This window comes from Haemaphysalis longicornis, unplaced genomic scaffold (genome assembly GCF_048455015.1).
Source record: "Haemaphysalis longicornis isolate Haplotype H1 unplaced genomic scaffold, Haemaphysalis longicornis Haplotype H1 scaffold_12, whole genome shotgun sequence".
NCBI lineage: Eukaryota > Metazoa > Arthropoda > Arachnida > Ixodida > Ixodidae > Haemaphysalis > Haemaphysalis longicornis.
This window is the reverse complement of record NW_027526225.1, coordinates 57,497,058-57,511,427: the sequence shown is the minus strand read 5'-3', so window position 1 is coordinate 57,511,427 and position 14,370 is coordinate 57,497,058. Positions and strand designations below refer to the sequence as shown.

Sequence of the window (14,370 nt, the reverse complement as noted above, 5' to 3'; positions counted from 1 at the left end):
CACTTCACAGGCGATGAGGTGCGCCGTAGTGAAAGACTCCGGATTAATTTTGACCACTGGGAATCTTTTACGTGCGCCAATACAATACAACAGTACAATAACTTCTGGTTCCTTGTAGTCAATTTAAAATAATGTATATTGTTTGGGCTTTATAGCCGATTGGCACTTTACAATCCCCTTTTCGTTTAATCTAACCTTTAAAATCACGGCGTTTTGTTTACTTTTTTTTTTTCTTTTTTAAGGAAAACGCATTACACTGCCAAACAATATGAAAGGATAACTTTTTCCATCGTACACTGCTGGTCGATAGCAGAATAAGAAGGCAGCACAATGTGGAAACGCAGCTCGAGGTAACACGATTGCTTCATTTGGAAAATAGCTCAACCTGTTAATGCGGTCGGAAAAAAAGTTTCTCATCCTTTTGCGTTATCACGGAATCAAAAGTAATACAATTACAAAACAGTTACTGCTGGTCGGGTAAAGCACTCATGGTGCAAGCAGAGGGTCCACAAAGATGGGCAACGAGTGACAGGGCACATGCGCTGTGCAGAGTTAAGCCAATCGTGATCAACCAATACCAATAACAACCGTCGAATAGTAGTTTGACTGGTTGTGCGGTCGTGTTATTTTTCCTCCCGGGTAATTTCGTTCCGTCAGTAACCGTCATAAGTCTAGTTCAGAAAGATTATATTGCATTGCAATGTCAACAGCGTAGCAATCGCCTTGGCGAAAGTCCATCGCGAGCGCGGATCAGCGTGACCCGCATGCTGTGCGCGCTCCCCATTTTACGTCTGCGCTTTTGTTGACATGACTAATCGGTGAACATAACAAGCATGGTGGCATTGAAAGTACGTATTTATTTACTCCCCGATATCGATTTTTATGTGACTCGGTGCCATACCGGTAGCGTTTGCATCTCGGAACTGCAGAGCACCACCGGCGCCACTGCCACCACCGCCACCAGTGCTACTGCTGCTCGCAACAGCCTGGGTTGGCATCTTCTGCGCTGGCAGCGAATTAGGACCTAAAATCCATCCGCAAGTGGTGAAAACAAAACAGAACACACAAACACTGCAATCGCTAACGTAACGCCAAACCACTCCGGTTCACTCGGTAATGCACGGGCACCGAGCAGACGCACGGAAAGAACGGAGCACCTGACAGCCCAATGCGGCGGTGGTTTCGGCGTCCGCTTCATAGACGGTGCTAGCGTGTGGTCAGAAAAAAGCAAATGGCGGCGCCCACCTCTAGAAAGGAAAATGGTGTATATCCCACCAGGTCAAATTTTGTCTTGCGTTCTTCAGTTTTCAACCCAGTTTCCAAGTGTTCCTCACTTGCTGCCCTTGTCACTCCTATGTTGGGAAAATGTTCTGCATCCAGGCATTCCGAAGGTTTCCTTTGGAAGGTAACTGATGGTAGCACAGTTCTGGGTTTCGTGAGGCATGTTGACTTGCAAAGCAACATGCAACAATTTTTAGACATCGCGTGCAGTTAAATTCATCCACAGACTTTCAAACCAAACAGTAGTGCTGGGAAAAAAAAAAAAAAAAAAAAGCAGAGGCTGCATGCTGACCAGAAGGACGGCAGGGTAAAAGTGCCACGGAGTAGAAAGGCTACCACTTTGGATAGAGGGGGTGCAAGCAGGTTCAAGGCGCTTTCTTTGCCAATAAGCAGCGCCCCGCCCTTGAACTGTGGCCACTTAGTCAACTTCTCTTTTCACACGCATTCTTTTGTTCGCGAGATGAATTGGCAGGCCGCACCAAAAGTTGGGGGCAGATCGCGTGGCCCCGTTCTATCAATGGTAATGTGCCAATAATGAAATGCACAAATGACTGCCTTAACGTAGCTAATTATTGTGACTGAATTCAGCTACATGTTGAAATTAGTGGTTGCACAGAAATTTGTTATTGCACCCTGCATGCACGGACGTTACTGATAACGGCATTTTGTAAACGGTTTCCTGACTTTTTAGGGCTCCTTATTTAACCATTGTTTGCGAGGAAGTAATGATGGTCTCTTTTACATAAAAGACTGCAAGAAAGCGTTCTCTTTATTTAATTTATTTGATTTCCAGTGTCAAGGGAGAGCTGGGCAGTGCGCCTGAGAGCAAGCCGGTAGTCAAGAAAAAGAAAGCGGGAGAGTCTGCAGAGCTCGCAGAGGACGTGCCTCCATCAAAGAAGCCCTGCAAAACCGCACTGTAAGTGCAGTCTCTAACCCGATTGCGCTCGATTGTTACGTGCCCCTGAAATGTCATTGCGATCACCGATAACGCAGTCGAATGCAGCTAGAACTTATATGGGAGCCATGCAACGGGAGTGCTGCGCCGTTTTGTGGGAACTTCTGAAAATACACGGTAGGATGACGAGCAGAAAACGCTGGAGTAGTTACGCAGAGACGGTGACTTCGTGATGTGTGCTCGAAGTGCGAATACTTGCCCTAATCCTCCTCCAGAAACGGAGAGAGTTCCTCCGATTTTCAGCCCGGCCATCCCTCCATGTCCAGTGAACGCGACAGATATGCAGACACGAAGGAAGTGCTTGTTTACATTTCATTTTATGTGTGTGAGCGGAAGACAAGTGCAAGTTGATTTTTTAACAGCGCACCGATAGAAAGAAACGGTAGAGTGCTCATTTCATTGTAAGTAGACCATCTACAGATGTAAGGTCTCCGTCAAACACAGCTACTACAAAATGCCTGAGATAGCTGAAGACAGGCTGTGGTTATAAACCACCAGTTTGTTTCATTTTATTTCTGCAGGGTGGTTCGCACAGGTCTTTTAAAACCTTGAAAACCCTTGAATTTAGAAGTGTCAGTTTCAAGGCATTGAAAGTCCTGGAATTTTTCAACGGTCCTTGAAACCCCTTGGTTTTCACGGTAATAATCGGTAACTCTGCCTTTTACAAGAATTTAAAATGCAGGTTACGAAAATTAAAATGGCCCACCCAGTTCTGGAGTCCCAGTCAGCCTGTTGTATTGGGCAATGCGTTGGGCTTCTTTCTATAAGTTCATCCAACGTGTTGTGAATGTCCATCTCCAGTAATTTTTCTGTGGAGGCAGCCATTGCAATGGCTACAGCCACCTTGGTGGCTTTGCAGATAATTCGGTGTATTTTCTCTTTCTCTGCTTTCTTGAGTTTCAGGTACAGAGTTATTCTGCTGATGATAAAGGCTTGAACTAACCGGAGGAGATTGTGTTCCTTGAGGCCATGGTGTTTATTGGCTGTCCGAGCTGGAAAAGTCGCCTGAAAGTGGCTAGGGTGGCTAGGCCACTGCTTCATCTGTTATCCCTAATGTCCCCATTATTGGTTGACAGTTCGCATTAAAGCTGGTATCATTGTTATCGGGACAAAGCTGTCTTACAAATGAACCAAACTTGTACCTTGTCCCCATCGCCCCTCCAAACAAGGACACAGCTGGAGAGCGGGTAGTTATGTGTGCGAGTTAATTGGTGGAGAGGTTGCAGGTTGCACTGTGCCTTGTGTGCAACGTTTCAAAAAGTCATGCAAGCATTTTCACTTTGTTATATTGAGGTTCCCTGCGTCGAAGATTGGCCATCAGCCCTCTCTTTCTGCAGGCAGGTTGTGCACCACTGTTGAGGGCGTGCGGAGAGTTGGTAGAGACCAATGTAAACGACTAAGTTTACCTTTATTATGTTATCACATTTGAAAGCAGGCAATCGGGCTCACCGGATGGGCGTGCAAGTGTAGCGCATGCCAGCTCTTCCCACAAAGCTAACACCGCCCGTTCACAGGAAACACCATTCACTCGTGAAATGCATTGTCATCAACACACATTTGTTTCACTAATAAGGAGTTGTAGTAAACTGGGTGTAACTGCTCTATCATAGTTCTCATGCAGACAAAAAGCAATAGGCCCTTTTTGATGCTTGTCTGCAAGCGGCATCTTTTTTTTTTTTTTTTTTTTTACATTTTTTTACCTGCTTGTTTACAGCATTAAGGAAAAGGTGGGCGGCGTGCCGGAAAGTAAGCCAGCAGCCAAGAAAGTTGTCAAGAAGATTGTTAAGAAGGAAACTAAGCCAGCAGCCAAGAAAGTTGTCAAGAAGATTGTTAAGAAGCCAAAAGAGTCTGCGGAGGTCTCGGGAACTGCGACTCCATCGAAGGAGACCTGCAAAACCACACCGTAAGAGCAGTTTAAATCAGCTGTAGCAGCATTTGTGGGCTGATGAAATTTCGTTGGTTTAATTGGTAATCATCATGGTGATTGTTGTTAATTGATAGATTCGTCAGCCAAAAAGCATGTTCCAGTGGCAGTCAGGTTTTGTTGCTGACGATGGCCATGCGAGATGTGTTGCACCCGTCGATTCTCTCTCCCTCTAGATCTTATTTTGTTATGTTGACCCAGCCAGTGCCCCCTTTTACAGCGGAGCAGTATACCCTTACCAACCAAGGAAATTTGCATGTCCGCATCAGCAGAAAGCTCCCAGGCTAAATAAAAGAACTTGCTGGAACCGCCAGGAATCAAACCTGGACTTGAATAGAGTAACGGAGCGACAGCCCATTGGCCTACCGACTAAGCTACGCCCACACAATGAGACAGACGGTGTACTCGACGAGCAGAGCGGCAGGTCTACCACCTGCGGTCATTCAAAGCCCTCGTATGAAGTGCAAACCGCATAATGTATGATATCGGCGTTCACGTGGTTTGGATTAGCGGTGAACGGAACAGCGTCTGGGTAGGGGAGGGCGCTCTTTGGCAGCAACGCATGAAAAAGAGTGAGGAGGAGGCAGTGAGAGAGATCACGCCATAGCCGCGCGTGACGCCCTTCTCCTCACCCTTTGCCAGACACTCCTCTCTGTTTTCTTTCTGCTATCACATCAGTGTTTGGGATGCCGTCACTGTGAAAGCGAGGTAACGACTGCCAGAGTCTCTGGTTTCACTCTTTGTAGAGCCACGTGTGTGAATTCAAGTGGTGTCGCGTGGGTAATCGCTGTGGGTGTCGTTTACAACTTCGCAGTCTAACCACCTTCACAGCGGGGATTGGAGCGAAATGTTTTTGGTTCGCACAACAGTGGGGACTAGGGAAAATCATAGTAACCAGAGCGCATCATAGCTTTTTCAATAAATGGAAAGATGAAAGGTACCCGGCAGATGGTGGCACGCCATCTTTGATACCTGAAAACCGGCTTCGAAGAGAGCTGTGCCTCAGCTCTCGCTTTCGCTCTTGGGCATTGCCTTTTAAGCTCGCTCCTACCATCGAGTTCAGCTGATGTAACCGATCAGAGCATGGCAATAACTTTTCATTGAAGATGGTGGAACCATGGTGTAACTGGTATTGTCACAAATGGGTCGGTCTGTGTGCTAGGTTTTACAAGATGCCTCTGATGGGTTACTGCAACCATACGGCGAGAATCAAAATTTGCTTCCCTGTTTGAGCTTTGCGTCGCTTTTTAACAGCAGAGCTGGTTAGGCCACGACATATCTGTCATGACACCAAGAAACCCCGAAGCCTAAAAAAAAATGTGGTTAGGGAGGTTTCGGGAATTGAACCCGGGACCATTTACGCCATGAAACCAACAACCTAACATCTAGGCCTAAACCAACTAGGCCTAACCAACTAGACCTAACCAACTAGGCCTAAACCAACAACCTAACCTCTCGGTCACCCCAAAAGCCCGAGGGGTACGGGGTTAGCAGCGTCGGAGAAAATAACATGTGCAGCCAATTGGAGAGAGAAAAAAAGTGCTTCCCGTGGTTGGAATCGAACCTGGGTCCCTCGCAGTATGAAAGCAGCGTCTGTACGATGGGCGGGCAGCATGTCCTTCGGGTTCATAGCGTAAGCGTTGGCTTTGGACTTGGCCGCGGGTTCTAACGCGTGCTGACGTGGTCCACTTTGGGAGAGATGTGAATGGCTGTGGGCAAAACGATCCGGGTCTGCCAGTCATGGAGAACTTTCAGCGGCAAGTTCGGAAATAATTGTGAGGTGCAACAACCAGGTCTCCGTCAATGCGGGAGGGGCTGCCAGCTGTGATGGAGTATTGTGTGATGTGTACTGCTGCTGTCTTCAGGGTTGTCGGTGAGCTAGACTGCTGAACAGCATGGCAGTATGTTTGGTTAACTTTTTGCATACACACGCACACAAAAAAACAACAGGTAGACACAATCAATCCAGAACGCCACCATCAAGGCACGCTTAATAAAGCATCGCTAAGACTGTGTAAAAGGTTTGCCAAATTTTATTACCTGTTATTAATTTCAGTGTTAAGAAGCAGTCGGGCAGCAAACCAGAAAGCAAGCCACCCGCTAAGAAGGTTGTGAAGAAGGCTGTCGTGAAAAGAAAGGAGACGGAGGTGGCGTCAAAAAGTGCGGTTCCCGCGAAGAAGCCCTTTGAAGGGTAGGTATTGGGCCCCATAAATCCACTGTATGTTGCGTCAACTACATCATCTAAGCAACAAGTTAGAATTTCTATGCCGGCTGCTTTTTTTCTAATTTCAGACAGAATTATTGCTAGTGGCAAAACAAAAATGCAAGAAGCAAGTGCTCCAAGTTTGTTCACTTGGGAATGTTTACTTTACCAGCCTTTGAGCCTGGGGTGTAGTAAAGCAGTACAGCAGGCTTGGTTTGGTATCCGCACAATGAACTCAGAAAGTCAGTCAATCTGGGAATTTTAACTGTTCAGTGCCTCATTGTTACTTATTTGTGCAAAGAAAACAATGTGGGCTTATGTGTAATAGACCACAAATGGCATTTTTCACCCATTTTTGATGTTTTAGTGTCAGTGAAAGGGTGAAATGGGTGCCACAGAAGAAGGCAAGAGGGTTATAGACAAATCCTAATCTGGAAAAAAGAAAATCTATTGAGCAGGCACTTATTGAAAAGTAAGGCACCTTCCGCGACTACCCTTTCAAGGTTGCCGATTTGGAAGCCTTGTTGAAACCATTGTGATCCGTAGTCAAAAACTGACTCGGGAGTTAATTCACCCTGCCTCTGGCCAACTGAAGCCGCATTTAGTGGCGCGCAGACTATAGCTAGAACGATCGCATGAGCAGTGGTCAGTGAGCATGAGCAGTGGCCCTTTCAAAATGTCCATTGGGATGCTGTAGAGTCAGTGTTGGAGATTTGGTTATGTAAAAAGACACAAAGTGATGAAAGTTTAATTTGCTGCCATCAGCCCCAAGAAAAAAAGAGACCCCTCTCCTCAGTGTTGCATGTCAACGAGTGTACGGTACAAGCGATTTAAAAAAAACTGATAAGACAAGCCCGTAGCTATTGCGGAGTCGTCGAGTTACAAAAATGACGGCACGAGAAAAAGCACCTTCATTAAAACAAGGTTGCAAGTTAAAGGAGCCATGAAGACAAAATACAAGTTGGGTTTATTAGAAAGACTGCTTAGTCCCGATAACAATGATACCAATATCATCGCAATCTTCGAACAAATAACGCAGATATGAAAGAAAACGTGTGAAGCAGTCGCGACCCCCTAGCCAATTTCCCGCAACTTTTCTATGACGTCAGGGAACCTTGTTTGTGCGATTGGCGGCCGCCTAACTGACCTGTCGCAACGACACATGACTGGACGTCTGTAATGGGGCCTCTAGTTCCATTTGACCGCATCACTTGAATGCTAACGTGCAGTTAACGCACTGAAAATTATCTTTTATTGTTGGCCCGTATGACGTCATTCTTGCTCATAACACCTCACTGTGGCGCAAATTTTGAAAGTTTTTGAATACTTCTTGCTTCTTTTTTCGTTAAAGAAACATCTTTTGTGGCTGTAATGGAGCTGAGTGAGATACTGAATCCCAGTTCTTTCAAATTACACGAAGTTGTATTTTCTCTTCATGGCTCCTTTAAACAGCAGCATGAGCATTCCTCTCTGGAGGTGGTCTGGTATTCTGTATTACTGGAGACTCGCAGCTGTGGCAATACTGTTTGTCATGGGGGAATGTTAAGGGGGGACACTGGTCTTAAAACAGCCTCTTTTAATTTTCTAGTGAACTTTGTGAAACTTGTCAGTCTTGCTGCTTTTCTCCCACTGATTTCAGATATGCCATTATTTTCTCAGTATGTCAATTAGTTCCCAAGACAATTAGCACTAATTAGCCATTTTTAGTTAAGCAATAGACAAAACAGTGTTGGTCGTAAAACTGTAATCTTTATATTTTCCAATACTATGAACCCTGGTGAGTGCAATAATCGAAGCAGTTTTTTGATGCATCACTTGGAACTAATTTTACAGCTCATTAAACTTTGGTAGCACCAGTGGCAAGGAGCCATTTTGAGTGCCCATTTCAAACACCAAAGTTTAACGAGCTGTAAAATTAGTTCCAAGCGATGCATCAAAAAACTGCTTCGATTATTGCACTCACCAGGATTCATAGTATTGGAAAATATAAAGATTACAATTTTATGACCAACACTGTTTTGTGTATTGCTTGACTAAAAATGGCTAATTAGTGCTAATTATCTTGGGAACTAATTGACCTACTGAGAAAATAATGGCATATCTGAAATCAGTGGGAGAAAAGCAGCAAGACTGACAAAGTTTCACAAAGGTTGCTTGAAAATTAAAAGAAATTGTTTTAAGACCAGTGTCCCCCCTTAAAGTGAGCATAACTGGAAGAAAGTTGGCCTGAATCACCATATTCTCACCAATATTTTTTTTTTCTTTCTAATACTAGCAGTTTGTGTTAAATGTCAAATTGCCTACCACAAGTGATCTGTAACCATTGATGCAGCATTTGCCTCACCTTGGTCCTAACATACCCCGTATGAACTTCGCACCGTTCCGACATCTCATCATCACCATCATCAGCCCATCTACACCCACTGCAGGGCAAAGGCCTCTCCCATTAATCTCCAATTATCCCTGTCCTGTGCTAAATGCGACCAATTTATCCCCACAAACTTCTTGATCTCATCTGCCCATCTAACTTTCTGCCGCCCCCTGCCACGCTTGCCTTCTCTAGGGATCCACGGTGTTACTCCTACTGACCAACGGTTATCTCGCCTTCGCATTACATGCCCTGCCCACGTCCATTTCTTCTTCATAATTTCTACTAATATGTCCTTAACGCGCATTTCTTCCCTGATCCACTGTGCTCTCTTCTTGTCCCTTAAGGGGGGACGCGGGTCTTAGAATGGTCAAAAATGGCCAAAATATCGATTTTGAGAAAATCCAATTTTTGGAATTATTGTACCTTCAAGCACCTGCCTTCAAAATATCAACGCGAAATTCCATCGGGAAATACTCTAAAATCATGTTTTGAAACGCCTCGAGGGCCACGAAATGCCCAGAATTGGGCAAAAGTTGCTTCAAATTCCCGCGCGCCCCGCGGGCGAAGCAGCCGACCGATCGCCGCCATCTTGGTCTTGTTTTGAAGCTTGTTTCTTTGTGCGCATTTTGCGATATCTCAAAATGGCGTCGCTTGAGTAGAACGACCGGCCTTGCCAGTTTTCCGAAGGCACCTTCTCGGCCGCTGATTGGCTAGAGCGGGCGCGCGCGGTTTGAGTTCGCCATACGACCCCTCCCATTGGTCGGCGCGACTGCTGTCATGGCGGTCGCCATCATGGCGTCTGCTACGCGCGTCTGACGGAGTCCGCTCTTCTGGCGCAGCGCTCGCTTAGAGCAGTTTTTTTTTACAGTTTCTTCTAATTCTTCCATCGCGTACTTTCGTGAATGATGCCAGGAGACGTACGTTTGAAGAAGACGACCCTTCATGCGCACGGGAAGCGAAAGCGTCGTCCGCCTATCCCAAGGTCGCGTGGTGCGACTTCGGGCCGCTCGACTCCGCCGGATGAGAATCGTTCGCCGCCTCGTATTGCCTCGCCTGCCCCATCGCCTGACCAACCACCTCCGGAATCCATACCTGGTCCAAGCACGTCCTGCCGGCTTGACACGAGGTATTACACGGCGGAGGAGATCGCCGCGCGTACGGAACACGCGGACGAGGTCAAGCGCGGAACGGAGACTAAGTCAGCAACGCAGCGGAAATTCGACCTCCTTGAAGTGGATTTGGCGCACTCAGAGGAAGAATCCGGCACAGATTTTGTCTTAGTGGATTTTGCAATGCTGAAGGACCTTTTCGCGCACGTCAGGTGCGGCAAGTGCGGGCTGGCGGCGCCGGATTTGAGGAAGCCTGACCGGCAGTACGGCCTCGCCGTGAAGCTCGAGGTGACGTGCTCGATTTGTGAACACCGTGTGGAACGTTTTTCCTCGCCAAGGACCGAAGGATCTGGCAATATCACTCTTTTTGAAGTGAATATGAGGGCTTTGAAAAGTATTCAAAGCATGGGGAAGGGGGTGACTGCTCTTTCAGATTTTTGTGCTGGTATGAACTTGTCCCACAGAGGCCTGCACCACAAGACATTCCAAGCGCACTTGAGGAAAGTGGTTCAGGTTTGCGAGGACACTGCAGCAGCCTCTGAAGCTGATAGTGTGCGTGCCATCAAGGACTTGTACACCTTGGTCAGCCGCCAAACAACATAGATGATATGTTTGATGGCACGTGGATGACAAAGGGACGGTTGTCACACATTGGAGTGGGCTGCATCATTGGAGTGTACACCGGCTTGGTGATTGATCATGTAGTCCTCTCTAACTTTTGCTTAGGTTGCACCATCAGACCCAAAGCTTCAGATGAGGGCTACGAAGATTGGCTGGCAGACCATGAGTGTCAGCGAAACATTGACTGTGGTGCAGGACGCATGGAGGTAGAGGCAGCCCTGATAATGTTCAAGCGCTCGCTCTCCAAGAATGGGCTGCAGTACACAACCGTGATGTCCGATGGAGATAGCCGCACCATGCACGGCTTGAAGGAAAAAGGCGTCTATGGGTTTATCCCCTGAGGCCAAGAAAGTTTGCCTTCCAGCTACATTTATTTTCCCCAAAAGACTCTTTTGAGGGCCAACAACATGATGCATTTGCGGAAAACGCACTGCGCAGTGTCCCACCCCTGTATCCTCTCAAACTTCCAGCATAAAAACCGCGAATGAAATAGCCTCACCAAAGAACAAAAAAGGGGGGCACCTAAAGCAAGTTTCACCCTCACACTTTTGCCGTACACAATATTCTGGGTACCACAGTGCACTGTAATAGATGATGGCACTTCACGAAGGACTGTTGCAGTTTTCACGACGCCAGCAAGACACCACCAGATTTCACAACGCTAACAAAATGCCAACAGATTCGAAGTCGATAAATTTTGCTAAATTCCTGTTGGGGTCCGTTACTTGGCCTTTTGTATCTCCAGTTCTAGTTGACATTTTTGGAATCCAAAGACAGATTTGAAAATGGGAAGAACATGTCTTTGTTACTGGGAAATTTTGAAGCTACACTACTGATGGTTCATCTCATAACACATGGCCAAACTTCAAATGCAGTTTTCTCAGTTTCATATTTTTGGTCACTTCCCTCAGCCTTACGCAGCTTTTTGGAAACTTATTTTTGCTTCATAAGGTCAATCTTGGTACCATTTTTTTCAGTACAGCCTGAGGCAGCCGATGACATTCTTAGTTTTTCTGTTTAGGCTACGCATAAATGATGACTTGCAGTTATTTTGATGAGCCAAAATATCCAATACTGCCATTTTTTGTACTTGACATATTTTTTTAGGATGCCGTGACTTTAGAGAAAAACGAAGAATGTCATCGGGTATGGGAACTCTCTGGCTATCCATTCATGTAATTAAAAGCGACAAAATGCAATGCGAAAGTTCATTAAAGCTGCGTAAGAAATTACCTAATTGCGGTTTAGACTTTGTATGATAACTTTTGAACTAACAGCACCAGCTCAAATATAATTGCATATTTGAAATCTACAGAGAAAAGCACATCAGTGTGCAAATTTTCATAAGTTTCTACCCATAAATAAAAAAGTTAGTTTCAAGACCCTCGTCCCCCCTTAATGTTACACCTATCATCTTCCGTTACATTGCTCGTTGAGTTGTCCTCAATTTAAGTTTAACCCTTCAACATCTGCACAATGTGAAACTGCTTGTCGCTGATAATGCTCATGAACCAGCGTGTGAACATTCTTGCCTCAACCAAAACTATGGTGGCCACTAGCTTCCTTTGCGAAGTTGCTTCTGTTCTTATCACAAAATATTGTTCCTTTACCATGCGAATGTTCTTTTTTTTATATTCAGTCGAATTTTACATTACTCAATTTTCACTTTGATAAAAATTGTAGTGTGCAAAAATTTCGAGGTATTGAGCACTGATGAATGGTGAAGGCAAAGCTGCTGCTTTTTCCTTTAAAAAAATGAGAGATATCTGAGGTACGTCCCCAATGTGAGCTGGCTTATCTTTTTTGTTTCGTGAGATCAACAACTGCACTGCGGTCAGGACACTGAATAACAAAAGGAAGTGTGAATTAAAAGTTTCTCTTCTCAAGCCGTTTTTCTTCTTTCGGTAAATTTTATTGAATGTCACCCTTTTGCAGTGAAAGTAAATGGCCAGTTGAATGCGCGTTGTAGTGTTTGTGACTGCTGCTGCTGCAGTTTGCCATTTTGCAACAGTTTGCGTTTTTCACTCTGAAAATGTTCGAAGCTAGTCAATATTCAGACGCGGAAAGACGTAGACTAAGAAAAGTAATACACAGGACGACGCGCTTCGTCCTGTGTATTACTTTTCTTAGTCTACGTCTTTCCGCGCCTGTTTTCGAGATAGTCAATATTTGCTTTGAAGGCATTGATTGCGCATGCTTATGGATTTTTACGGAAGCAAAAGCTGACCAAGCTTGTTCCTTCTCTGTTTTTCTTTCCAGTAAAGCGCAAGCACCTCAGTATTCACCACAGATCAACACAGCTTACCAGGGAAATGTTCTGAAAAATGGAAACGTCAACGGAGGATCTTTGGAACACTCCGGCAAACCTCCCGTTCCGCTTGCACCCAACAAAGCTGGGCCGTAAGTGTCATTGCTGTTCTTCACTTCGCGTTGCCTTCGAGGCAGGCGGTGACAAGTGTCCCCCCCCCCCCCCCCCCCCTTTTTTTTTGTATCGCAGTTTCAACGGCGGCATGGGGATGACGGCGAATTCCACTTCGGCCAACAATCCAGCTGACAAGCCGGCTTCCAATCCGCCTCCTCATCCGTCCAACCAGAGGAACAACAACAACAGAGGTCCCATGCTGAAGAACATTCAGCTCCAGCCGTGGCACGACTACAAGCACCAGGCCATGTTCAACAAGCGCGGTGCAAGTATTCCGCCGATTTCGCAGAGCCTTGCCGAAAGCTTCTCCTGGTGGTTTGTGGGCATGGTGGACAAGGCCATCGGCCACAAGCTCAACCCCAACAAGACGTGCCACCTGGGGAAGGAGGACTTTGCCGCAGTGCTCACGGATCACATCGGTAGGCAGCACCGGTATTCCAACTGGATCCACATCCCCGGGTACGGCACCGACGAGTGGCTGCACAAGAGCGTCGACGTGCTGGTGAACCAGATGAGGAAGGAGGCACGGGCCAAGAGGAACGAGAACTTCCACGTGTCCACCAAGAAGATCGTTTGGAAAGACTCGGACGACTCGGACTAGCCCTTGCTGGCCGCGGTGTAATGAACGCCCAGCGTTCTTCTTCAACGCGGTTTGTGCTGGCTTGTAGTGTGGAGTGACGGCGACAACAGACACACGAAACGGAAGGCAAGACTTGCCGACGTCAGTTTAGGAGTGCAGAACGCTTTTGTGGTGGTTCTTTGCTGGTTCATAGTGCCTCATTTCGAGCCACTATTGTGTGTTAGGGCGGATGTGGATTTTAGGCTCGTTCTTGAGGTCCGACTTGCCGAAGCTCAACAAAAACAAGTGTGCATCCGAGCTTTCTTCAATTTGTAGTGGCTGCTGTTGGGTGTCGAAGTTCATGGTCCCCTAAAGCACAATTCAAGGAAGAAAGACATAAGGTACCAACAGGTCCATTTGTACAGGCAGACATTTTACGACAAGAGTCGCACATTGGAGTTAATAAAAATCTCGAGGCTCTTTCTTATCAGTGCACAAGCTACCTTGCATGCGCGTCTTAATGGCTCTGCTGTGCTTTGCATAGTTGTGGTGACTGTCGTGACTGTGTTGAAGTGGCCACTGCACTCACCTGTACAAAACACTGCTGTAGTGCGAGTTGGTCTGAGTACTTTTTTTTTTACGATTGTGCAATGAGGGGTTTTTGCCAAGTTGACAACCCTCAAAAATCGGTATGAGCTTGTAGCTTGGAAGTTTCAAGGCTGTGAGCATGGTAGAGGCCTAGATGAATACCATTTGTGCTTGTCAGTGAAGTGTAAAATGGGGGAAAGGGAAGATCGGAAGGACTTCGGCTACCAGGCTAATACCGCTGTCACACGGCAGATCCAGTGACATTTAGATCAAATGTCATTCGTTCTAAACGTCATTAATTCGGCGCTACGCGAGAATACCAAATGATATTTGAGGC

At 46.2% G+C, this 14,370-nt stretch overlaps 1 protein-coding gene across 1 annotated transcript in view; it reads left to right on the top strand.

Annotated features, from left to right (window-relative positions):
• The window catches only part of LOC144162702 (uncharacterized), a 41,243-nt gene extending 27,300 nt beyond the window's left edge, over positions 1–13,943 (top strand). Inside the window, exons 9-13 of the mRNA XM_077693342.1 lie at positions 2,075–2,197; positions 3,951–4,139; positions 6,217–6,351; positions 12,724–12,864; positions 12,962–13,943. Of these exons, the coding sequence (XP_077549468.1) occupies positions 2,075–2,197; positions 3,951–4,139; positions 6,217–6,351; positions 12,724–12,864; positions 12,962–13,487 (1,114 nt within the window). The 3' untranslated portion in view covers positions 13,488–13,943. The remainder of the gene's footprint in view (positions 1–2,074; positions 2,198–3,950; positions 4,140–6,216; positions 6,352–12,723; positions 12,865–12,961) is intronic.
• Positions 13,944–14,370: the final 427 nt, after the last annotated feature.